The following is a 25040-nucleotide window of genomic DNA, read 5'->3' as shown; positions in this document are numbered from 1 at the left end:
TTCTTGGTTCTGAAATCTGAAAGCAGATGCCTTGCAAACTTTGGCTGCTGTTGTAGCAGGTTATTAAAAATTCTAATTACAGTGCAATTTGATGGAATGTCCCTTCAAGACAGTAAACATTCACTCAGTACAAAAATAACGAAAAATTCTTCAGGTGCAATAAAGTTTGTTAATGTTTTTTAACATTGCTATTGTGTACATTTCTGTCCTATAAAAGGATAATGACTCCTATATAGACACCTCACATTAGTGGATTTTGTAATCTGTCCATAAACTTGTAATAGCCTATGCATCATTTAATTTTTACTTGCAAAAGTAGTTAGTAGAATTATCCTTTCTATTACTGAAAGCAAACATTAGTGACAAGAGATATATACTGCAATTCCAACACTTGCTCTCTACCTTGAGGAGCTACTCAATTTCTGTTCCCAAGATAAGTTCGTATTTTTTGTATCATGAAATGACCACGCTGCAAACTTATTGACTCTCACTCTTCATCTCTGATACTCAATCTCCAAAGAAACGAGTCCAAAGAAAAGCGATCTGTCCCAAATCTGAGTGCCTGGCCAAGTCCTTTACTTGAGATTTACCTGAACCCCCTTTCCTCGAGCTCCCCCCTCCTCGGCAGGCAGGCACTCCTGCCTCTTCCTAACTCCCTCTTTGCCCGGCAGAGTTGGGCTCGCAGAGTTCCAGGGAGGCGACAGCCCTCCCTCTCTCCGCCCGTCCGTCCGTCCGTCCCATCCCGGCGGCTCTGTCGGTCCGCAGCCCGCACGGGGCCGGCAGGCCCGGAGTCATTGTGCTACGGAGCCCAGCGCAGCTGTCAGGGCGCAGCGCGGGCTCCCCGCCGGCGGGGAGGAGGGTGCGGAGGGCCCCAGCCCCGCGCCGGGACAGCGCCGGCCCGGCGTGCCGGGCCCGCTGCGGCCCCGCGGGGGGTGCGGGCGAGCGGCCTGCGGGGCCGGGGCCGGGGCCGGGGCCGCTCCGGAGCCGGGCGGGCGCCATGCTACAAACCAAAATGGCTGCCCCGGGGAGGAAGCCCGGCCCGGGCCTCCGCCGGCACCGCCCGCCGGACCTCGCCCAGGTACCGGCCCCGGGCCGCGGCGGCCGGCTCGGCCCCGGGGGCGCCTCGGCCCCGGCCCGCCTGGGCAGCGCTGCCCCCGCGCGGCCCCCGGGCCGGTCCCGGCCCGCCCTCGTCCCCCGTACCTGGAGCTCGGCCCGTTCCACCTCCCAGTGCGCCCTCTCCATCTCGAAGCGAGCCCACTCGTGCTGGATGTAGTGCAGGATCCCCGGGATGGTGTAGTGCTGGGGCCGGGACAGCTCGGCGGGGCCCGCCGCCTCCTGCCCGGCCGGGGCCGCGGGGCCCTGAGGCTGCGGCTGTTGCCCTCCTCCTCCTCCGCCGCCGCCGCCTCCGGCCCCCACGCAGCCCCCACCCGACTGCAGGTTCATGTTCCCACCCGCCTGCAGCGGCGGCTGCTGCGGTCTCGGGGCGGCCGCCATCCCACCGCCTCCTCCGGCTCCAGGGTGCTCGTCCATTGTCTGCGGGGAGCCCTCCTCCTCGTCCCGCGGCGGGGGCCGGGAGCGGGGGCCGGGGAGGGGGCGAGCGGCGCTGGCTGGGGCGGGGAGGAGGGGCCGGGCCGGGCGGGGGGGCTGCGCCGAGCGGGTCCGGGTGTCAGCGCAGCGCGGAGCCGCGACCAGCCGCCATTACAGCCCCGCGGCCCTCCCACCTCCTCCGGCCGGGCGGGGAGCGAGCGGCGCCTGCCGGGAAACCGCGGCCTCGGCCCCCCGCCGCCTCCGCCCGCCCCGCCGGGGCGCCTGCGCGGAGCGAGGTGAGCGCCGGGCCCGGGGGAGCGGGACGGGCCCGGGCCGAGCCGTGCAGTGCTGAGCGCAGTGGGGGCGGACTCGCCTAGCCTCGCCCCACCCGGGCCCGCGGCGGGCGCTGTCGGGGCTGGCGGCCCCGGGCGGGCCCCTCGGCCCCGGGGGACAGGAGGGAGCGCGGCGGGGGTCAGTTCTCCGCGCCTCGGGGGAGCTGGCGGGAGGGCGGCCGAGCCAGGGCCTGCGCCCTAAAGCGGGGCGCTGCCGGCCACCGCCGGTCCGACACTTCGGTTCTTGGGACTCGGCGCCGTGCAATGATGCGCTGAGTTTGCCGGCAGGGAGGTGGTTTTAGAATAGGTTTATTGAATTTATGATGTGTTTCTGGAAGCTGGCTAATCTCTGCGCATCTTCATGATGCCTCATTTGTGATGTGTCTTATGTATTCCCTCTTGATGGGAAGGAAGAGTGCACCATGTTTGCTATTCAAGTCTTCCACTCGAGGAAGGTTTTGCAAGAAATTACTGATCTGTTTTGTCTGGCTCAGTTTTATCAGTGAAAGCAATGTAATGTTTGGATATGGTGAAACTACCTTGATTACCAAATACTACTCGGAAATGCAGTATTTATAAATTATTGTCACATCCTGTTTGAAATGATCCATAGGTCACACCTTTGAAGTCAAGGTAGGCCTTCGGTTTAGCCTCTCTTCAAAGTATTTACATGCTGTACTCATTCAGTAAAAAAATGGTTAGTTTCCTAAGAAAGGCCAATTCTTGACAGAGCTGGAATTCTGTTAATTACTGAAAAAATACACTGCTTCCCTCAGTACTGGTGTTTCCTTTCTTTACTAATATCTCCTCAGGTGTGTATTGGTATTTCAGTTAGTTTGTCTAGGCCTTCCTTTCTTCTCCCTTAAATCATTTCCTGCTAAAATGCCATTGTACAGTCTTCCTGATTCCATATAGATTAGTCAGTCTAAATCCAGCTCCTTTCCACCTCAGCTTTTTTCTCTTCATTGTCTACTGACAGTACCTAATCATTATTAAAAATTGAGACTTAGCTCATAACCAGCGTCACCTTTTGTTCAGCTCCAGTTGTGCAGGACATTCCTCATCCCTGAGTACGTGGGAGTTACTGCAATTTAATTCTGTTACTATATTCAGCCAGCATTTTGACAACTCAACAGCAAAGAATATTTTTTTTACTCTTTCCTTCCTCCCTTGACTTCCCTAGATTAATAAGGTTGCTTTTTTAAAATCTCTGATCCTAAAGTTGAACACAGTGGTTTATTTTACAGCCACATAGACCAACTTGTTTCATCTTTGGATGAATTGTAATGTGTACAGTAATAGGCTCTAGAATACAAAAATTACTGATAAATAACATTGCATACAATTTTTATTGAAGCCTTGTCCATAGTCAGAACAAAAGTAGGAAGACCGAGCGTTCTGATTATGTGAGTGGTCTTCATGTGCTACAGGTTTTTGTACAGTATAGCCAAGAAGCTCAATAAACATATATATCAAAATTATTTGTTCCTGTGCTTCACCTGCTTGTGCCTCTTGCCTCTACCATTTATCCATTTTTAATTGTCATTTATGTTTTAATTCCAATTTAACCCATTTTGTTCTACATTTGGTGAAGGGTATCGAGGGGAGGCCGTATGAGGAGCAGCTGAGGTCACTTGTTCTGTTCAGCCTGGAGGAGAGGAGACTGAAGGGAGACCTCACTGCAGATACAACTTTCTCATGAGGGGAAAAGGAGGGGCAGACAGTGATCTCTTCTCTGTGGTGACCAGTGACAGGGCCCAAGGGAATGGCCTGAAGTTGTGACAGAGGGATTTTAGGTTGGATATTATGAGAAGGTTTTTGGCCCAGAGGGTGGTTGGTCACTGGAACAGGCTCCCCAGGGCAGTGGTCACAGCACCAAGCCTGGCAGTGTTCGAGAAGCATTTGGACAATACTCTCAGGCACATGGTGTGACTCTTGGGGATGGTCCTGTGCTGGACCAGGAGCCGGACTCAGTAATCCCTGTGTGTCCCTTCCAACTCATGATATTCTATGATTCTATGTTTAGTACACACGTAAAGTGTCATTAGATCTCTGCATCCAGAAAATCAACTTGTTTATAGAGTCGGACAATGCAGTAAATTATTTCCCTATAGTTCTATCTAATATTTATTTTAATTCTTGGTAAAGCAGTTCTGTAAATAGGTAGTCACACATTTTTTCTTTTCAATATTTGATCCATTATTTACATTCCAGCTGAGAGGCCTAGAATGTTGCAAACTGGTTTTAGAGTACAATAAAATGCTTCTAAATCTCTAGACATTGACTGGAGCGGTTTCAGCTTGAGAGACACACATTTCATTTGAATTACAGCAATACTGCAAGTACAACTCAAACTTAGGTTTTGTTTCTGCTTTTATAATGTGTGTGTCAGAGTGTCTAAGTATTGGTGAAATCTTTGACAAACTAAATTGAGTGCTTGTATTTATACTGGAGCAGAAATTAGAGTTGTGTTTAAAATATGTTTTATATTACTGCACGTAGAATCAGCTGGGTTGGCCTCTCTGGAAACTTAAGATCTTTTTATCCACAGAACAGGTATTGCAGGCTTTGCCTCTCTGAGAGGTCTCGGCTAGTATCTGAAAAGACATCATTTAGGGGTGTGGCTCAAACAGGGACAACTTACTTTGAGGTGCCTCATGTGGTTATGCAGCCTGCAGAGCTGACATGCTCTGGAAGCAGCTCCTGACCATTGTCACATGACAGCGTGGGTCACACAAGCCAATCATGATACAAGTTTTCTCTCATAGATATTTATCTGGAAGAGATACTTTAATGAGGGTGAGATCCAACACTGTGTAACAGTGTATATTTAAATCACAGTAGCTACAATGTATGTCATCCGTACACATGCTGAATTATCCCTACAGAAGAAATACTTTGTAAGGGTTCTACTCTTGTCGGTCCAGAAGGTAATTTCTTTGGAAGCAAAGTTTGCAATTTCAAGACTTTTTACATCTTCCCCAAATGATACCTTCTGAGTTTTCGTTTCTAGGGAGTCTTCATTCAGAGAAAGAGTTTTGTAGGTGTTTTATAGACTGGGTCTGCAGGATATGCAGGAAGCCTATACCATAGGCTCTTCTGAATAAAATTTCTAATGCATGGTTGACTGTGATTGGGAGAGTTGGACTTGACAGTCCATCAGGATCCCAATAGTCTCTTCCAGTCTTCGGTTCCTAAGCACATTTGTGATGCAGATATTTGTCCAGTGACCTGGAATGAGACAGCCTATTCAGTTCTGACAAACAGCCTTCAGATAGTAATTTCTTTTCATTACTAAAATGAGCAAACTAATGGCAGAGATATGAAAGGCTTGCCTCTTGTCACCAGTTCCCTTGAACCATTTGATTCTGCATTCATAGAAGCATCGTAATTCATATGTGTGTGCATTGATACACGCAGGCACATGCGTGAGAATGCGTAGGAAGGCATGTAAGAGTTGTATCAGAAGAAATGGAGCTGTCTTTGCAAGTAGAGTACTGATTATTGATCATAAAAGGTAGCTTCTCAAATATATGGAAGGAGTGGGGGGTTCTCCACCCATCAACATGCACAGATAGGCTTTTGTTTGTTTACTGCACTTCACAGGTTTCTTTACATCTTATATAACTTACCTACTGAGATAAGCTCAGTTGATACGGTGCTAATAACACCAAGGTTGTGGGTTTGATTCCTGTATGGGCCATTCTCTTAGGATTTGGACTCAATGATCCTTGTGGGTCCCTTCCAACTCTGAATATTTGGCAATTTTGTGGATTCTATATATGCAAACCTCACTTCAAAATGTTGTCTATATCTGGAAGCCAGGAAGAAAAGAGAAGAAATAATCTTTGCTAGAAACAAAACTCAGCCATTTTCCTTTTTTTTCCCCTAAATTGTGCAAGCAAATGGTTTTATTTCTACAAGTGATTTTTTTTCAGACTTAGTTCTAAATGAAATTAAAAGAACCCCTAAGATATTTTAACAGTGGCATTATTCTCAAAGTCAGATTCCACAGGTGTGCTTGCATGCTTTTTGTAAATTTTTTTAAAAATTATTATTAGAACATGTTAATTTATTCCAGCATTTCTGCACAAAACTATGTGCTTGTGCTGCCATTTATATGAACAAAACTTCCAGTTAAGGTTTTGAAAGTTATCTTTGGGGCTGGTAGGGAAAGATAGAAATGACTATTGGTACTAGTGGACCTCTTTTGTACAGATGTTAATCACCTGTTCCAATCCTATAAAAAATAATTGTCTCATAAATTTCAGATAACACATTTGAGTGCTACTATGGTTCTATCTCTGTTACAACTTTTTTTTTTTTATTCTATTCTGGTTAAGACTATATGTGGACTAAAAAAAAATCTGATCCAAAGTATTCTCATGGGTAAAACAGTCCAGGCCATTCATAGGAATACATGCAGATACAATAGTCAGAACATCAGTAAGGGATTAACCATGTACAAAGATGAGGTTAATAAAGGGGATAATTAGGATTAGGGTTCAATCCTGCAATAAAATCATATATATCAATTTGTTGTATGTTTTTTTGCTACATATTGCTTAACAGTAACTCTTAAGTACAACAGCTCTGTCAGTACTCTGAGATAGTTTGCTCTTCTGTTCTCAAGTCGTGCTTGAATACCTGCATCTATAAGGCGTGTTAAGACTTATGTTACTCTTCTAGGATGTATTTATGCAGCTTTCTGATTTCTGAGAACAGGACTTTTAAGGTTCTTGGTACAATTTTGTATTGGAAACAACTTGTTCAAGGCAACTTGGTCATGCTTCAGCAATGCCAAACACAAAGGGGAAGTGTAAAACTAAGATGGAATAAGAAAGGCTGTCTCTGTCACTGTCATTATCTGTTTAACATGGACAGAGATGTTTTGCAGTTGTAGGAACAATGTGCTTTAGGTCTGCTGTGTCTGAGCTTGATTAAAACAACACGCAGCATTTCTTAATTGTTTCTCTTTTGTGCCACAGCCCTTTCTTAAGTAGCTTTAAAGCTTCAAGTTCCTTCTGTCGTGAGATTGGCCCTTGGTAGGGGGCCTCATTCAAAGCTGGAAAGAGTCATGTTCTTATCCTTAGTTCTTGGAAGGTTTGTATCAAAAAATACTACATCAGCTCACCTTTATGCTTCAAAATACAAAGATATCTTACTGCAACTCTAACTTTAAGCAGCTATAAAACAATGTGGAAAAAAAATGGCCACATATTAAACCCAGTGAAGATTGTATAGATGGTACTCTCCCATTTAGTCATAAATGTCAGCCTACCTGCCATTCAGCAGTGAAGATCCCATTATACGTTTCCACCTAGGCCCTGTTTTATCTCAATTACCTGGTTCATTCTTTCTCAGAGACCAACTTGTGCTGATTCAGAAGCTCTGAGTGCAGTAGGAGAGCTGCAGGTACCACTGCAGCAGCACTGACCAGCATCCATGACTCTTCTGTCGGAGTGACTAAACAGAAGTGTTCCTGAAGAGACTTTACATGCCTGATGGAGGTGAGAAAGCTGGAAGACTGTCACAATTCCAAACAGATTCTCTTGTCCTGAGGATTGATCCTGGACTAAGCATGTGTCACTTAACTAAAAAATGAATTCTCAGTATCAAGTCAAATTAGTAAAACTATAGCTGACATTACATACTGAAATCTAAAACTTCTTTGTATATGGAGTAAACCATAGTACGGTGAGGAAAATTATATCTGTAGGCTACCCTTTTTTCCATACTGTTCACACCATTAAAGGTGTCAGTTGTTTAGCAAGCAGATTCTGATATGTGCTGTGCTCTTCTTAATACGCTTTTTCATTGTATGTTGCATGTGGTATATTTATATTCTACATCTATATTTCAGTAGCATTGAGTAAATATTTATTTACATTGAGATTAAGGTCTTTGGAGTAATTAACATGAACAGATTCCTCCTTAGCTATCAAAGATTCACACTTAGCTTTCATTAACTGCAGAATTTGTCTTTTGCATCAGTGTAGGAAATTAGACAAGAGAAAACAGTTATCAGTGGCTCCTGGTCTAGCTTAAGATGTGTTTTGATCCTGCATATACCCAAATATTTAGGAGTTTCTCATTCTGCATTAAGGAAATGGTCATGTGTTGTGGCCCATGTGTTTCCCTTTGTTATCTCTCCCTGCAGTATTATATGATGATCGTATGGATGTAGTTGTTAAATACAAGTCAGGGGAAAAAATGTGCTCAGAGGCCACTTTTGTTCCTAGAAGCTTTATTAACCTGGGCAAATTTCTGATAATGTTTTTAAGCCAGTTAGCATGCAGGAACAAAATGGTGAGTAGATTTATGGTTATGAAGAAGTAACTGTTTACTCCTTCAATTCCCCAAATCCTACAGAGAAATTAATTTGCTTGAAAATGTGAAAGCTGTTCTTTATTAGATAGTTTGTGACTAGTTGTGTGGGGGAAAAATGGAGTTTTACTCATGGGATGCACACAAAGATTAGAGATTTTTTTTCAATGTTCTGTGTTTTGGCAAAAAAATCATAAATATATGCAGTCATAAATATATAGCTTTTAGGAAGTCTTTACTCCTATATATTACTACTCTTTTGGGTTCTTTTTTCCCACACAGACATACTCTTCTTGATTCCTGCATCAAATACTCAAATTTGCAACTGAGATCAACAAAAAAGAAATGATAAAATTTTTTCTTATGGTTAACAAACAAGGTCAAACAAGACTATCTAGGTATTATGAGCATGTAGAAATTAACAAACGGACAATGCTGGAAGCTGAAGTAATCAAAAACTGTCTCTCCCGTTCAAAGGATCAGGTAAGTTTTGTAGTTTTTATTTTATCCACATCTCACATCTTTGATGTCAATAATTCTGAAAACCAATCAGTTTCCATTGCAGGTCATTATTTCATTTGTGCCCAGGAAGAAAAAAGATTGAGTTTCTAGATTACAGATTCAGTCAGTTGACCTGTTATTCTGCACTGAATAAATATGGTTTTCTGAGGCTTACAGAGATTTTGGAGTTTTGTATATCACTATCATGAAGATTGCTCTTGTTTGTTTGAAGAATCTCAGAAGTCTAGAAAACAAACTTTAATTGCTTGTTCAGCTTGTAGATCTGGATAGAGAGTTATTACTGCTGCTTTGCCAGAAGGTAGCAGAGAGAGTACTGACAGCTCCATGTTTAAACAAAAACTTAAATGATTCCAAAATACAAAAACTATCTAAGCCACAGGGGAGTTCGGAAACACAAATTTTTAGGCCTTGGTATTCGACTTTATTATTCAAAAAAAGTGTTCACACCATCTGCAAGAAAGTCAGAAAACTTGAAAAATTTCTTAGATGGAATTTGAGATTTTCATGGCTCACTTAAGCGAGCTATTGGTTCTTTAAGAAAAGCACCACATTTTTGCACATTGACTTGAATTAGAGGAGGAATATGTGACTTGGACTGTGAATGGAGTTTTTTGGGTTGTGTTCCGAAGTCAGTTTCTTTATTGCTCTTATGCAATGCCCCTCACGTATTTCATTCTAACAAACCTCAGAAAAAATAGCAGTTCTTGTGAAGTGCCTTAGTCCGCCGTCTGGACAGTGCCTAAGAAATGAAGCTGCCCGCACTGCGCTTGCAGGGACATTGCCGAGCACAGGCGGGAGCTGCCGGCGCTGCCGCTGCCATTTCGGGCACCGAGTGAAATGACACGGAAAGAAAAGGCGTCGGCGCCTCCTACAGCGGCGTGTGATGGCGCCATCTCCTGGCTCCTGTCCTTATGGGAAAGGCACGTCAGCCCCCCCGCGTCTGGAGTCTAATATTCCGAAGTTTTACCTGAAAATAATGATCATTTTTTTTAATTGGAAAATTACCTTCAGGGCTCTTTTTGGAAGGGCTTGCAAATGAAAATTTAGGGGAAATATTGCGTGCCTTATAACCCCGAACAAGTCACTTTAGTTCTGTATGTTCTATTTTTAACTTTTAAAAAATGGTGGCAGGTTTTCTGCCAGTAGATAAAAAATGTTGTCTAATAGTTATCCTAATAAATTTCTTTCAAGTCAAAATTGTTTGGTGGATCTTGAGAAATCCATTGTTCTTTGTGGGTCTTACAAACCTGAACGCTTAGTATCTCTAAGCACTGTTGTATACTTAAATGACAGCTGCTATATCTGACTCGTTTTGGTTCTGCCTAGTGCTCTTTCATTGAGTATAAGGACTTTAAGCTGGTGTACCGACAGTATGCAGCCCTTTTTGTGGTTGTTGGCATCGACCAGACAGAGGTAAGAAATTACATACCCTCTTGTAATGAAAGCTCACAGACAAGAGTTCAAGTCTTTTTCCAGTATGGAATTTTTCACTGGCAATTAGAGGATTTCAAGGAGTCATTGTGAAAAACTAAAAAACCCCAAACCAACCAAATAAAAATCCCCCCATATTTTTATTTCTTGAAATATAAATAGGTATAAAAGCACATTAAGTATGTTTGACTTCAGTCTTTAGCAGTAGACTTAACTGTTATCATGAGGTAGTCTTCCTGAGCCTTGTATTTGTTCTGTTTTCCAGCTTGATATTTGATTAAACACAAATTTATGTGGGTTGGGGTTTCTCAACAAATGTTAGTATTACAGCCAGGACAGCTGTCTCATCTATGGTGACTTCCCACTGTTTTTAACCTCCTTGGCCAAAACAAAAATTCCCATACTGTCAGCTAGAAAGATGCCAATTTATTTTCTTTTTTAAAAAGGGAAAAAAAGAAAGGTATCTGAAAGTTGACAAGTACTGTTATGGCATTTGTTCAGGTTGTGCCTGTGAGGCTTTAGTGTTCCCACTGATTCCCAGTTCTCAGGAATTTATTCAAAGCCTTCTGTTGGAGACTTTAACAGGGTGATATGAAAGGTAGCTATTGACTACCCCAGTGTCTTCAAGTCAGGGTTATAATGGCATGCAATGTGGGGCAAGTTATTTTGGCTTTTCTCCAGAAGCCACCCCGCATAGCCTGGCTCTGTGCTACAGCTGGCCAGTGTGACTTCAGCATGGGTAAGCGTGACCTGCTTGGCTGTACCTGCCCATGTGCCTGACCTGGGTGATGGTGGAACAGAGGATGCAGTGGGGTGGCAGCATCCTGGGTGAGACAGACCCCCTGGGTACTGCCGTGCTTCTTTGTGTGGTCAGCCTGAAGCCTCTGCCCTGAGCACTGCCCAGCCCTTGGCACCTCTGCAGGGTAACCACATGGCCTCTTGCTGTGGTGGCCTGAGCTTCTGCACTGTAGTGTAGATCTTATTTTATTATTGAGTTGCTTTTCATTCACCACAAACTGAATTAACACAAACAGTACTATTACATTTTCTAGATATTAATTTAATATTCAGTTGTTTTTCATTTCAGAATGAGATGGCTGTATATGAACTAATTCATAATTTTGTGGAAGTTTTGGACAAATACTTCAGCAGAGTGGTGAGTGAGACAATGAATCTATTGTTAAACATTTTATCTCTTAAAGCTTTAGTGAATGTGTCATTTCAGGGAGTAAATCCAAGGAGAAAATATTTATTCAACATTAATTTAGAATTTTGAATAGCATAAAATATTATGGCGGGGGAGGGAAAGCAGGATAAATTGATTTTTCAGAGAAGTAAAAGTATATGTGGACTATATAAATCATCAGACAAGGAATACCAGAAATATTTCTGTTAGAAAATCATGTTTTATATGCTATGGTGTTTCTTTGGGTCATGTACTCTTAAATTAGCCATGGGCGTTTTTTTAAGAAATAAAGAGGGGTTTTTTTGCAGTTCTTGTATGCAGTTTTTAGTATTACATTCCCCAAATGAACTTCATTTGTGATTAAGATGGTGTAAGTATTAAACAGGGAACTGACATCACTCTTACTGAACAAGATCAGAGGGATGGAGCAAAAGAAACCTCAAAAACCAGTCTGTACTTGTACTTCCCACAGCGGTGGATATCTGATAAAACAGCTATTACAGAGATAGTAATTTTGTTAAGGATTCAACATCAGACATGGCTCCATTTAAAATGACACTGTTCCTTTTGGTGGGAGATTTTTTTGCTTGCTGGTTTTTACAATGTTTGAAAATGCAGCATTATAATCCTGGTTAGAACATGTGCTATTTAATATAGGGTTTGTAATAACCTTGTTATTAAAAAGTTTGACTGAAATCGTACTTTGGCACAATTTCAGTTAACCTATGCTGAACTGTCTTGGATATCCCTCTCAGAAAAGAGGACTGTCTAGTTTCTTCCATAGTCCGTGTACTTTGAGATATTACACTGGTAATTGTATATACAGGGAATCACTACGCGGGGTCTGTAACTGGTTTCCCAGTCCTAGTACCACAGCAGGCATGGCAGAGCTCCCTCTGAATCCAAGGACATGCTTGAAAAAGTCATCTGCACCCTTCACTGTTTAGATGCCTGGGAAATGTCTGAGGCTGTTATCTCAACTGACGCCACACCAGCCTGTTGAAACTGCCAGCACTAAGTATATCACTTTGTGACTGCAAAATTTCTCTCTTAAAATTGCTGATTGCAGTCCCAACCTAAGCAGTTGATAACTAAGAATGAAATTTGATCCTGGCAGCACAGGAATGCACAAAAAATTTAGTTACATCTTATTGATCTAATTGACCTAATAGTTGCCAACCACTTGTCAAGTTTTATTTTCTTCAGTTAAAGCAGAGCAAAAATAGATGTAGTTCTTAAACATAAAAATGTTGTCTATTTAATTCCTTAACCATACATGTAACCCAACCACTGATAGTTGTTAGAAATTTGCTGAGTTCATCATACCACAGGGTTTTTTTGTATTTTCCACAGCATTTCAGGTTTGAGACTAGAGGAACCTAAAAGGGGAGTGGTTAAAGAAATCTCATGGCATTCAGTGGTTCTATTTTTAGAAGCATATAACACAATAAATGGCAGAGCGCTGAAGATGAGGGCTATAATTCTAGCTGGGGTTTCTGGCAGTAACCACAGAGCAAGAATGTATAAAGCTGTGCTATTATGAATTAATCTTTAGGATTTGCAGAATTCTACCAGAATCCCAAATTGTGATGATGACAACTGGGACAGAACACTGGGAAAGGAGAGAACATCTGTCCAGCTCTAGAAGGACATTTTATCATCTATTATTTTTAGGCTTGTGAGCTTTAAACATTCTCACATACGCTATTTTTATCTAATGGAGTTTACAGAGCTTGAATTCAGATATGAGAGCAAACATTGATGGAATTAGGGGGAAAGCTTTCAAATTTGCTTCTGAGATGTAATTTTGACTCCCCTTCAGATCTATATGGCTACCCAGGGAGAGCTCTGTGTACTGTTCAGAATTCCAATGTCTTCAACTTCTTTTTCATATTGAGAAAACAAGCTGATCAGGCTCTTAAACTACAGTTTTTATGATGCATTACAAACTTCTAATTGAAGAATGGCACAGTCACTCAGCAGAGGCCAGTAGACTAGAACTAGTCCAGTTTAGAGCATCTTTAGACCACAAAAGCAGTAACAATTTTACCAATAAAAATTTACCAGTTTTACTCTGCTTTAAAACCAGGGTTAGACCATGAATGAAAACCATGTTAGCTAACTAAATTCCCATGGTAGCAGATAAAGATTCCCTCATTTAGCAGAGGCTGGGGAACCTCCACCCAACTGTGCAAGATCTTAACTGCTAAGGCTGTGATTAATTGTTTCTAAATTTAGACATTTAACCGAGGCACCTAAGTTAGAAGTTTGGTCATCCTAAGCTCCCATTACTGGCAGTGGAGACCGATGAGTATCTCGAGAAAGTGAGTCATGCCTCAAGTGTGCCGAGTCAACTGCTGAAGATCCCCATCTCTTCTGCTGACTGCAGATAGACCACAAGGATTTCTAACTCAGACATTTTGGTTAAATGAATAATACTACTTGGAGTAAATCCAGAGTAAAAATAGAAGGAAAATGATGACTGTTGAAGAATTGTGTTGCTGGGGCTGGACAATACTTAGCGCTAAGGGTCCAAACTTTGGAGTTGCCTTCCCTTTCCTAATATATGCAGCCACTACTGCCACAGTCATGGGTGTAAACAATGTCTAGATTTTGCTGTTGAAATGATCTGCAGCAGCATTTTTAACTGTGTAAACTTGGCATTAACATCCTGTTTTTGCAGGAGGAAGGGACAATATAGGGCTGGAATTGCCATGATTAGAACTGCTGGCTTTCCACCCACTCACTCAGATGGCACTGTATATATTCAGATTGTTGCTTGTGGGTGACCTCAGTGGTTTTTTCTAAGTAAAACATTAGCTCTGATTACACAGGCAGGTAACACATGTAAGGCAAAGCAGTGTTTTAGGAAAGAGCATGTACTTGTCCAGTCTAGAACAGAAATCTGAATCGCCCTAAAATTTTCTATAGTTATTTTGAGGACTTTATTTATCCTTTAAAGGGATGTGTAATGTTTAACAATTATGAGATGAAAGATCACATCTAAGATCAGAGATCAAACTGTAACTAATGACTGTCTCTTTCCCTTGCAGAGTGAATTAGATGTATCCTTTTCAGTATCAGAAATCCATTTGTCTGTCTTTCTTTGGTGTATGATCCAGTTCATACTGTCTTCATAGCACAGACTGTCAGTCAAGACAATTTTGCACTTAGAGTAAGTAGCACCATTTTGGCACTTTTCTGAAAGCATGACTGATGTTCACAAGGGTCACCTGTTTAAATCCTCTATCATTAAGATAAGCCTAGTTCCATTTCAAGTAAGACAGGGAGAGCTTGCTTTGAGAGAACTAAGTACATGAAAAGTTCCATTCATAGGGGAACTTTCAGGCTTAACTAATTATTACTTCAGGCGTTCACTTTTTTCCTTTACATTTACAATAAAGTAGATATTGAAATGCCTGCAGTAATAACTGAATGTTACAGCTGTGTCTTGAGTCAAATAACAGTAGCACCACTGTAAGATTATGTTTGCACTTTGATATTGCTTCATGAAAGCAAAAGTTGAGTTTTACTTTCTGTATCTGTGAAAAGAGAAAGACCTGGGAAGAGGAAATTGAGGAAACCAGGCATTACCACAGTAACTGTTTTCTTGTTCTATCCCTCCCATTACACAGCTGTATTTTCATGTGTATGATTAACTAAAATATTATTTAAAACTAAACCCAAATACAAACAAATACTAAAACGCAGTCCTGAACAATTAAACACAAATAGAAAGTAAATAAAACACAATACTGGATTAAAAGAAAATTAAACCAGGAGAATGTAGCACAAGCAGTCTTTATTCTCAGTTCTTCCAATCCCACTGCCTGCTCACTCTACTTCAGCAATTCTTACGTTCGTTGTTGGTTAAATGCAGATCTGCTGCTGCAAAGAGTTTCAGTTATACACTTGAAATACAATTGCCATCCTAGAATCAACTACTGTCATGTAACTTAGTTTATTTAAAAATTGCCACTTACAAAGAACATAGAAAAATTCTGTAATTTTTCTTGTAATTATTCTTCCTACTTTACTGAAAAGGGAAAATCAAAGCAACAGGAAATAATTAATTTCACTTTTGTAAATATTTTGATGCTTCCTACATGCTGGAACTCTGTCTCATTTTTTTGTTCTTATATATATACTGTGTGTATTTCCTTAATGAAATTGACAAAATGCTGTGGTATTAATATAAAACTCTTAAATTCACTGATACAATAAAAGAGCAATAATGACATTTCAGGATGAAGGGACTCTTAAGATCCCTGAGCAATTGTAGAACTGTATATTTTGTATTCAGACACTATAGTTTAGGATTAGAACTATGTGTCTTTGTATATGAGCTTAGCTAAATTAGAGACTAACCTGACCGATTCAGTAACTACACATAAGAAGAACCCCCTGTGTTTCCATAAGGTGCACTTTGAGTCTGCAAGTGTCTGATAATCTTAAATTGTCTAGTGTACTGATGATTCTAAATTGTGTCTCCCTCTGGTCATCAGTTTCCTACCAAGCAAAATTTCCTGTAGCTCTACGCTTAGAGCTACCACCAGTAGCCCATTTAATAGCTGAGAAAGGCTGCTGCATATCATGGAATCAGAGAATGGTTTGGGTTGGAAGGGGCCTTTGAGATCATCTAGTTCCAACCCTTGTGTCATGGGAAGGGTCACCTTTCACTAGACCAGGTTGCTCAGAGCCCCATCCAACCTTGCAACAGTCACAGGGGTGGAGCATTCTCAGCTTCTCTGGACAACCTGTGCCAGTGCCTCACCACCTTCACAGTAAAGAATTTCTTATCTAGTCTAAACCTACTCTCTTTCAGTTTGAATCCATTCCCACTTGACCTGTCACTACATGCCTTTGTGAAAAGTCCCTCTCCATCTTTCTTGAAGGTGCCCTTCAGGTACTGGAAGGCCACAATTAGGTCACCCCTAAACCATCTCTCTTCCAGGCTGAGAAAACCCAATTCTCTCAGCCTTTCCTCACAGGAGAGGTGCTCCATCCTTCTGATCAGCTTGGTGGCCCTGCTCTGGACTTGCCCCAACAGGTCCATGTGCTGGGGGCCCCAGAGCTGGATGCAGCACTCCAGGTGGGGTCTCACCGTAGCAGAGCAGAGGGGCAGAATTCCCTCCCTCACCCTGCTGGCCACGCTGCTTTGATGCAGCCCAGAACACAATTGTCTTTCTGGGCTCCAAGTGCATGTTGCCGGGTCATATCCAGCCTCTCATCTAGCAGCACCCCCAAGTCCTTCTTGGCAGGGCTGGTTTACCCTCCCAGCCTGTGTTCATACTGGGGGTTGCCCCAACGCAGGGGCAGCACCTGTCACTTGGCCTTATTAAATCTCATGAGATTCCCGTGGGCCCACTTCTCGAGCTTGCCCAGGTCCCTCTGGAGGGCATCCTGTCCTTAGTCTACAACTTTTTGAGAAGTTGTTGCATTATATGCCAAACTAATGTTTTCAATGGGTGCAATATAGGGTTGGAATGACTCTTGTAGAAATTCATCTAAGTGTCTCATCTGCATGATGGTGTGAATACAAATATTTGGAAAATAAGAGTGTGTGTTACTAACTTACTTGATCATAGTGGAAAAAATACTGGAAATCTCATATCCAATATTTCCTTCTTTAATTTGGATGACAAATGAATGATGTATGTAATTTTACTATTCAGAAATGCAGTTTTCTGAGATAAACGTTTCAGGAACAATTTTAAAATGAAACATTTTACTTCTATATGTGTACAAAGTAGTTTTCCCATTTAGGAAGAAGAGCTTTTCATTAGTTGAACATTCAGATACCTAAAGTAGTTGAAATGAAGTGAAATGTCCTCAGTATTAAATATAAGCAGAGGTGTAACAATGAGGAAGAAAGTTGTTCAGGACTGTATTTCTTTTTGACAACAGCTTGAATAGCCGACCCAGAAGAACAATGCAAAGTCTGGACAAGTGCCTTAGCTGTTATTGCAGTGCAAGCAATAATTCATCAATCTGCCTTTCATAATGTGTAAGATAATATCTCCACCTGGGATTAAACCATTTCCTTGGCCAGTGGTCTCACACCGCTCTTATATTCAGTACAGTTAGCTTGAATACAAAGTATCTGATGAAGAAAATACTGTCTGAACATCTGCAACAGTGAACACCAAGTAATATTTACAGAATCTTTGTTTACAGAGTATCTGGCAGGAGACCATAACAATTTCCTGGCTCTGCTATTATTTTTGTGTACAGATGCATAGGAAGTTTATGTTAAAAGCGATAGTGGCTATTCTATATATCCAGTAGTGTTTACTAACATGAAAAAAATAGTAGGAAATTACATTAAATCAAACACCATGTAAAACAGACCATAATTACTCCATGCCCAGTTAAATCTAAAAGCTGAGACCATCACACAATTGAGATGTGCCTGGAGCCCACACCATGCCTGCAACACGTGCTGCACTACTTCTTTCAGCTTCCCAGATGTAGTTCATTACCCCACTGTTTCTGGCAATGCAGCTTCAGCTGGGGAAGGACTCCAGCTTTCATTTAGGCCCATACACTTAAATTCACCCAGGGCACCCACATTGTAGCTGTATCATGGCCTCATCTGGAGTCAGCTGTCAGGAAGGGCACCTTGGGCACAGGGCAGGGACTTGGGTCCAGTCTGAATCCTCCCCAACAGGATTCCAACATCATATTGATATGTATAATATAGCCATGTGTGATGCCAAACAGTGCATGAACAATTGTGAAGTTACTGCAAAAATGAACACTGATTAGCTGCTGACCAGCTACATGCTTTAGAATAGCCAGTTTGTTACAGAAGCTTTCATGTGTGAACTGTAAACCATTTAGCCATCATATGATGTCAGTTTTCATTTTGAGAGTCAGTTGCACCCTTAGGAGTTCCTATGCTGGAATGGTATAACATCTCTAAAGTTGTTTGAATTGTTTTCAATATATGGGTAGTAAGTAGTTGTTGGGCCAGTTGAACGAACAAGTACTGAAATCGTCCTAGGGGTGTTGTGTCCTAATGTGTTAACAGCACTGGACAAGGTTCACTTTGTGTATAAAGCAAGTAGGTGGGATTTTCTGTAGTTCTAATACTCCAGCTTGCATGGTGTAGGAAGTACTTTCTTGCTATGATGATAAGAGACTATAAAAAACCAAGTGTTAGTACAGCAGCTTTATAGGGAACAAAATGCTGGTATGACAATTTCTAATATTACAAAAGGTGACTTTTCTATGGCTTGAACTGGCAAGCAAAGCTTACTTGGGGTCACATTATCAACTTCCAGAAGAAACAGATACTGTATGTTTCCCTTGTGGGGAAGGGAGTGGGGAAGAGGGTACTCTAGGACGAAGCATTTCAAGAATGTTGTCTGAATCCAAAAAAGCCCTTACATTCCACTGCAACTAGCTGCTGGTGTTCCTCCTTACATAGATAAGAAACTTTGATACAGGAAATGCCTCCATGTGAATCGATTTTATTCTTCAATCCCCTGTGGAATTACACGGATAATACAGTGCATTTAAGGAGTGAGAAAATTGAGTGATTCATTTGTTCTGAGCATTTATAAGGATACAGTTTGCACAGATCCATAGAAAGTTTATTTTAAAAGATAGAGTGGCTATTCTATTTAACATAAGTGGATGAAATGGAAACATGCAAGGAGTAGCTTAAAATTAGCTTAGTTGTTCTAAAACTGAACAGAACTTGAAGGCATCCTTGTCTCCTATGTAATATCAGCTTGGTCATTTGAGGAAGAAACTGTTAGAAAGCATTTCTTGGTTTTCGGTGCCTTTAACGTGCCTGTCATTAGATAGGCTAAAAGTTACTGAAAGAGAATGTTAGCAGAGTTAAGTCAGAATGTGTGACTCTAGATTAAATAAATAAGCAACTCCAACTAGTCTCTAGTTGAAGATGGGTGTCCAGGATGGAAATCAAGGTTTTGTAGTGCTGTGTATTCAGTAGCAATCCATCTGCCTCATACATACCTGTGCTGTAATCTACAAAGCCTTTGTTTGTGCTCCTGGGCGTGTTCCACGATCACAAGGTGTTGGCAGCATTTCATCATCTGTTAAGCCTGGACACACCCTTAATTGCATGCCTGGAAAACCTGAAATCTCTTAAGATGTCTCTATATGAAGAAGTTATTATCACATGCAAGTCCTAAATGTGCTTTTTCCTTTCTTCCTTTCCTTCCTCTACCCTGCTCAACTGTCTCTATATATAATAATGTTTTGGGGAAGGAGACAAAATGCTTGTGTTACATTTACTTCCTCTTTGTATGTGTCTTTGTCATAGTAGAAAGTACTATTCATATCTTTAGGAAGGGCAGCTCTTAACGTTACCAAAAGCCAGCATAACATTTAAAATGCTGGTGGTGTAGGTGTGATTTACTCCTGCTGCTTGGTACTCTGCCATGGCAGCACTGCCAGAAATCTGTAAGACACAGCCAGGGAGGGCTCACCTTTCCCCAGGCTGACAGGCAGAGATCAACATGTGTTTTCTTCTGCATACTTGTTCAAAAAGTCCTGTTAGCCCATGCATGGATCTAGTGAAAGTCCCTTTATCCTGTTTTGTGGGCAGCCAGGATGCTTACTGGAAGCAGAACCTTAAATAACAGCTCTGGGTGGAGCACATAGCAGTGCACACACAGAATACAGCTCTTTCCTGTTGTCAGCTGCTCAGACTGGTTTGCTTTGGTGCTCTTCAGCTGGGTGTGGATCTGTGACTTCAGGGCTTTAAACCCTGAAATTTGGGGTCACTTGCCAAACAAGTGACAGGTGGGGAGGATGAGCCTTGCTGAGGATCAGAGATACATCTCTCCCTGGGCACAGCATTCAGATGTAAATGGCTGAGCTGCGTGTGTATGGAGATGTAACCACAGAGCATAGGTGAAACTTTCAGGAAGGGGAAAAGAGCCAAGGTTGCTCCCTGTACAATCCAGCTGTTTGCCAAGAACAGCGTGGTGAAGGGAGGTGGGAAGAGAATGGAGAAAGGAAGCTGTGATGTTAGCTTGAGGATAGAGGGTGAAGAACACTTTGGGACCTTCCAAAGTCAAGTTGATAGATCTTTCCAGAATGGTATTAGTATCCCTATTCAAACTTCAGATGAAATTACTGGTTCTGGAATGATGAGTGTGAGCTTACCAGATGACAGAGGGACAGAAATCATACCACCTTTCTGCAATGAAATAAACCCTTTTGGAAATAACCTGGAATGGCCTGCAGGGAAATTGACATCTCATTGAACCACTCTGGGTTTGAGTGGAACAGCTGCAAGATTGTTTTTGGTGTGGGGGCAGTTTTCCTTTGGCATAGTATCAGCTCTTCCAGAAATACAGCAGGGGAAAAAAGCAGTGCTAAGTGTAATTTAAATGTTTTCTTAAACAAGATGATACAGGAAAGTAAGATGGGAGTGGCAGGTTGCTACATCATCACTGATCCTGGTTGATCCAGTCGTCTGGTTTTTAGATCCTTGGAACTGTCAAAGGAAGGTCTGGTCTCTTCCATGGGAACTGGGGCACTGTGAATCAGTGGTAGAGTGTAAAAGTTAAAAGCCAGGAGGAGTTGGCTTTATCACTTGTTGAAACATGAATGGAATGTTGTCTAACTTCCTTAACAGATCCTCCTGCCCAGTGCAGAGCAGTGCCAGAGGTGAACACTAAGCAGCAAAACAGCTGTCTTCCTAAAAATTCTCACATTACTGGAATAGAGAAATCCTAACTTCTCAGATGAAAATACTTCTGTAGAGACTGATTTAACTGAAAAGTGTATCATAGCAAGAAGTTTGTCTTCAATCTTTAATCTGCCAAGCAAAGTAAAGCTACCACCTTTGTCTCTGGCACCATAGAAACAGGGACTGTTGAAGTTGTAAGGAAAGCACTGCTCCACAGCGTGGAAATGCATGAGTGTGATTTTTAGAAGGAATTTAGGCCTGCGGTCAAGCTCAGGAGGAACTGTGGTATTTGAAATACAACTTCAAATTAAATTAGGTCGTTAAGGTTAGGTCAGCAAATTATAAGCTATCTGATGCACCATGTGCATACCCCAGATCCTGTTGCCAGCTATAGTTTCTCACATAACAATAACCAGTAAAAAAAGCTTTTTGAGGGCCTGAATTCTGCTCTTATGTGTCCCTAGACATGCTGTGCTCTTGGTTAAGCAGAATACATCTGCTGGAGCAACAACACAATTGCCTCCCCTTCTGCACAAACACAGTAGCACCGAGCTCAGAGCATTCAAGGCAATTAGAAATGGCAGAAGAAGGTGACAGCCTGCAAGCTGGAATCTCAGTTTGCCCATCCACGTTCATCTGACCATTCAGCCTGAACAGATTCAAGCTCCTGCTTTTCAGCTCCAAGAAGGATGGTCACACACAGGGCTGACATGAGATACTCTGTGCCCCTCTTCTTGCTTTAGTGTATGCAGCAGAAACAGTCACCAAGACAGAGAAAAGCTTAAGCTTCTGTCATTGCCAGGTCAGACAGTCATACTTAAGAACTTTCAGAGATAGCAGGAGAACCTTAAGTACAGGACAGCTGGTGGAGGTGCTACCAACTCAGCTAAGCTTGCACACAGAGAAAGGTGTGTTTGGAATTCCCCAGGCTGGGGACAGACTCAGTGTCTGTTCTCATAGGTTTGAAGCAGGCAGCATCTCTACTGCTGTGACATTTAAAAAGAGAGCAAGCCAGTCATCAGTACCTGAAGTAATGAGTTGGGTTTCTGAATCAAAGAGAAAGGATCACAGAAAACCTCTCTGCATCCCCAAGTCCTGGCTTCATCCCTGATTCTTCTAGAACCTGGAAGTCGTTTGATGGGTATGGCTTTCATTACTCATTGTGAGGAAATAAGGCACCTAGCTTAGATTAAGGAATTCCCTTCTCAAAGCCAGGTGGTAAAAGAAGTAAGCATGGAGATGTTCATTGATACTTAACATAAATCCATTTCTTGACTTCAGTTTGAGATTGCTCAGCCTAAGATGTTGTCTGCCCTGCAATTTGCACTTACCACCCAGGAGGAACAAATATATCCAAGTATGTGGCTCCTCAGCTGTTGTCATACACAGTTCAGTAGAGTAGAGCAGTATAGCTGACTGCTGAAGTCAGGTCCAGAACTCATGAGACAGAGCAGTCCTCTCCAATGCCTGAGTCATGTTCAAAAAATGAGACTTAGTTTTATCACACAGAGGAGAGGAAAATGCCTTCAAAAGCGTGGTTGTTGCAGCTCCACTGATTATCAGGGAAGTCCACAAACATAAATACAAGGACTAGAGCAAAACCAGGTTCAATCCATAGTGTCAAAAATAGCATGATGGGCAGAGAAGGCACTCGAGACTCATACCAAAGTTGGGGAGAAGTGTTGAGAGATGTATTTAGAAGTTACTGTACAGTATCTTGCTAGGTTCACTGCAGTAGTCCTCCAGACACAGGCAGGAATTAAAAGGCACAAAATGAAGGCAAAGTGGATCTGCTGAGCACAGCGAAGGCCACATTTAAAAAGCAGCAACAGGTGGAGAGTAAGGCAGATGAAGGGTTATTCACGCCTCTCTATGTATGTGCATGTCAGTGAGGCACAACAGTTGCACCCAGCAGGCTGTTTTGCTGTGCCCGTTTCCATTTCAGGTTCTGGTGATAAATGGCAACATATGAGTCTTTTTTCACTGCATAACCCTTTGCAGTTGTTCAGTGGATGCACCCAACACCCGTGTCTGCATGAGTGCACTCATGTCATGAATGCCCACCACTTCATGTCTGAGGAGGGCCTGTCATCAGGGCGTTTTGAAACAGATGCTGTTAGATAATGTTAAGGAAAGACAGACATGGTTATGGACAAATTTCATATCTCACAACTGTGATACACTGAAGCAAACTGAGCAGAAACATACTGCTTCAGATTATTGTCCTATAGGTGAATATTAGAGATTATAAATATATTTTAGAAAGTATTTAAAACATGAACCATTTCTTTACTTTTGCTCTTCTTTATGAGAATTATTGCTAGTTAAATGACTCAACTTTATGTATCAGCATATTAAGCTATTTCTAAGCAGATCAAATAGTGTAAAGTAACTTGGGGTAAGAAAAATTTGAGAATCCAATTTTTAAGAATTTGGCAAATGCTTCTCTGGGAAGAATGCAGAATATTTGCATCTTCACATTCAAGGTTGCTATCTCTTAATAACTTTTTATATCCACACAATACATGGCACTCAGGCAGATAGTAATATTAACCACCTATATTTAAGTTTAGCTTGCTTTTACCACTTTGTACTAGTACCACTACTATCTTCCAGAATGGGATACTGCTGGGGTTTCAACTTCTCTACTAGAAACTTCTGACAGCTCTGTGATCAGAAAAATATGTTAAACTGCTTCCCTAGCTCTAGTAAAATAAACAGCCAAGTAAGCCAGAATAAATTAAGAAATATATTTTTTTGTAAATTTTGGTTAAAGACTTAGGTGCCAAAGATTTTTTCTGAATTATCTTCATGTTGTTCAAAATATACTTAACTTAAAATGTTTCCAGATCATGTTCAATTTGGACAGAGTGCATATCATTTTGGATGAAATGGTGCTAAATGGTTGCATCGTGGAAACGAACCGGAACAGAATTCTTGCCCCTCTGTTTGTGCTTGACAAAGTGGCAGAAAGCTAGGAAGGTGCAAGACTGACTAAAGTAGTTTACAAAAGATGGAGAAAATATAAAAAATTTAGTGACAGCCATTTTCTGATGTCACAAGACCAACTCATGCAATATTCAAATTAGCTGGAAAGTATTTTCCATTTCTCCTATACTCTGTGTACCTAATGGGAAAGATACAGCTAAACATGTAGATGCATTCAGAGGCAGCCTTACTGACCCAGCAGAAATTGTTCCAGAATGGTCAACGATTTTAAAGCAGACCGAGGATGAAGAAAAGGAAACTTACTGAATAGGTATCACTTTGAATTACTTAGCATCATGCCAGACCTCGAAGACAGAAAATTTAGAAATAAAGATTCAAATTGAGTTTCAGCCATTTCCTTAAGCACCAACTTGATTTATTTTCAGTTCTGTACCTTTGATGACCACTTTTATACTACATTCATCCTTCATCAAAAAGCTGTTTTCCCTCCCTTTGCCATGCAAGTTATGGATGCAGAAGTACAGCTGTGTTTAGTATTTCTGCATACTGTGTAAGTTGTAACAAGAAGTACCTAGCACTTAAATATTGTAACATTAATAAAAGATAATTAAAATCAGAAGTTTAATGATTTTTTGGCTTAATAAATTACACCAAGTCTTTTTCATTTTGGCATACCAGAGTATATTTTTCATTTTGTATATGCTATCCATGCATCAAGACTAAAACCTTTACAAAAGGTGAGTAGTAAGAGATATGCAAGTTTCTCAGTACCGGGTAGGTACCAAATCAAAACTCCCTTCTCAAGCAGGAGGCCATAACTCACTCACATTCACAGGCATACATTGCACTGATCCACACCTGCATACTACACTGTAAGTCATAAGACGAGCAATCTGAGCTTACTTCCACCTACCTTTCTAGAATTAAGGTTTCTGGCTCCTTCTTCATAACTTTCACCCCAACCCTTGATACTGAACAAGCATATTCTGTGTGAGCTGTATGTGTGAAAACACGTACTGGTCACATAAAAACTGCACCCAGAAACCAGGGGCTAAGGAGCAAAGAGTGCTGTGAGAATAGTCCATATGACTAA

General features: G+C 41.7%; 2 protein-coding genes across 11 annotated transcripts in view; one reads left to right on the top strand and one right to left on the bottom strand.

Moving 5' to 3' along the window:
* STRN3 (striatin 3) overlaps positions 1–1759 on the bottom strand; it is a 64052-nt gene extending 62293 nt beyond the window's left edge. The window contains exon 1 of one of the 5 annotated variants that reach the window (XM_071557984.1): positions 1201–1759. In XM_071557984.1, the coding sequence (XP_071414085.1) occupies positions 1201–1530 (330 nt within the window). In that variant the 5' untranslated portion in view covers positions 1531–1759. The remainder of the gene's footprint in view (positions 1–1200) is intronic. The other 4 variants (XM_071557983.1, XM_071557985.1, XM_071557986.1 and 1 more) reach the window with 4 other exon arrangements.
* On the top strand, positions 1060–24611 carry AP4S1 (adaptor related protein complex 4 subunit sigma 1). Of its 6 annotated transcripts, none has more exons than XM_071557991.1 (7): positions 1060–1078; positions 7224–7369; positions 8469–8669; positions 10035–10121; positions 11227–11295; positions 14379–14402; positions 23848–24611. In XM_071557991.1, exons 3-7 carry the CDS (start codon positions 8532–8534, stop codon positions 23974–23976), a joined length of 447 nt encoding a protein of 148 aa, XP_071414092.1. In that variant the 5' UTR covers positions 1060–1078; positions 7224–7369; positions 8469–8531; the 3' UTR covers positions 23977–24611. The 6 variants fall into 6 exon arrangements, with proteins under 6 accessions (XP_071414092.1, XP_071414094.1, XP_071414089.1 ...); XM_071557993.1 differs by lacking the exons at positions 1060–1078; positions 23848–24611 and adding exons at positions 1658–1823; positions 20959–23841; XM_071557988.1 differs by lacking the exon at positions 1060–1078 and adding an exon at positions 1668–1823.
* The last annotated feature ends 429 nt before the right edge of the window (positions 24612–25040 follow it).

Source organism: Pithys albifrons, chromosome 6, assembly GCF_047495875.1.
Source record: "Pithys albifrons albifrons isolate INPA30051 chromosome 6, PitAlb_v1, whole genome shotgun sequence".
Lineage (NCBI taxonomy): Eukaryota > Metazoa > Chordata > Aves > Passeriformes > Thamnophilidae > Pithys > Pithys albifrons.
The sequence above is the reverse complement of the archived record's forward strand: the minus strand, read 5'-3'. Positions and strand labels throughout refer to the sequence as shown.

Excerpts from the sequence above, each read along its gene's own strand:
- AP4S1 (XM_071557991.1), top strand. The coding sequence starts at position 8,532 with ATGATAAAATTTTTTCTTATGGTTAACAAACAAGGTCAAACAAGACTA. Across the intron at positions 10,122-11,226 it reads TTGGCATCGACCAGACAGAG|AATGAGATGGCTGTATATGA; the intron begins GTAAGAAATTAC and ends TTTTCATTTCAG. Across the intron at positions 11,296-14,378 it reads ACAAATACTTCAGCAGAGTG|AGTGAATTAGATGTATCCTT; the intron begins GTGAGTGAGACA and ends TTTCCCTTGCAG.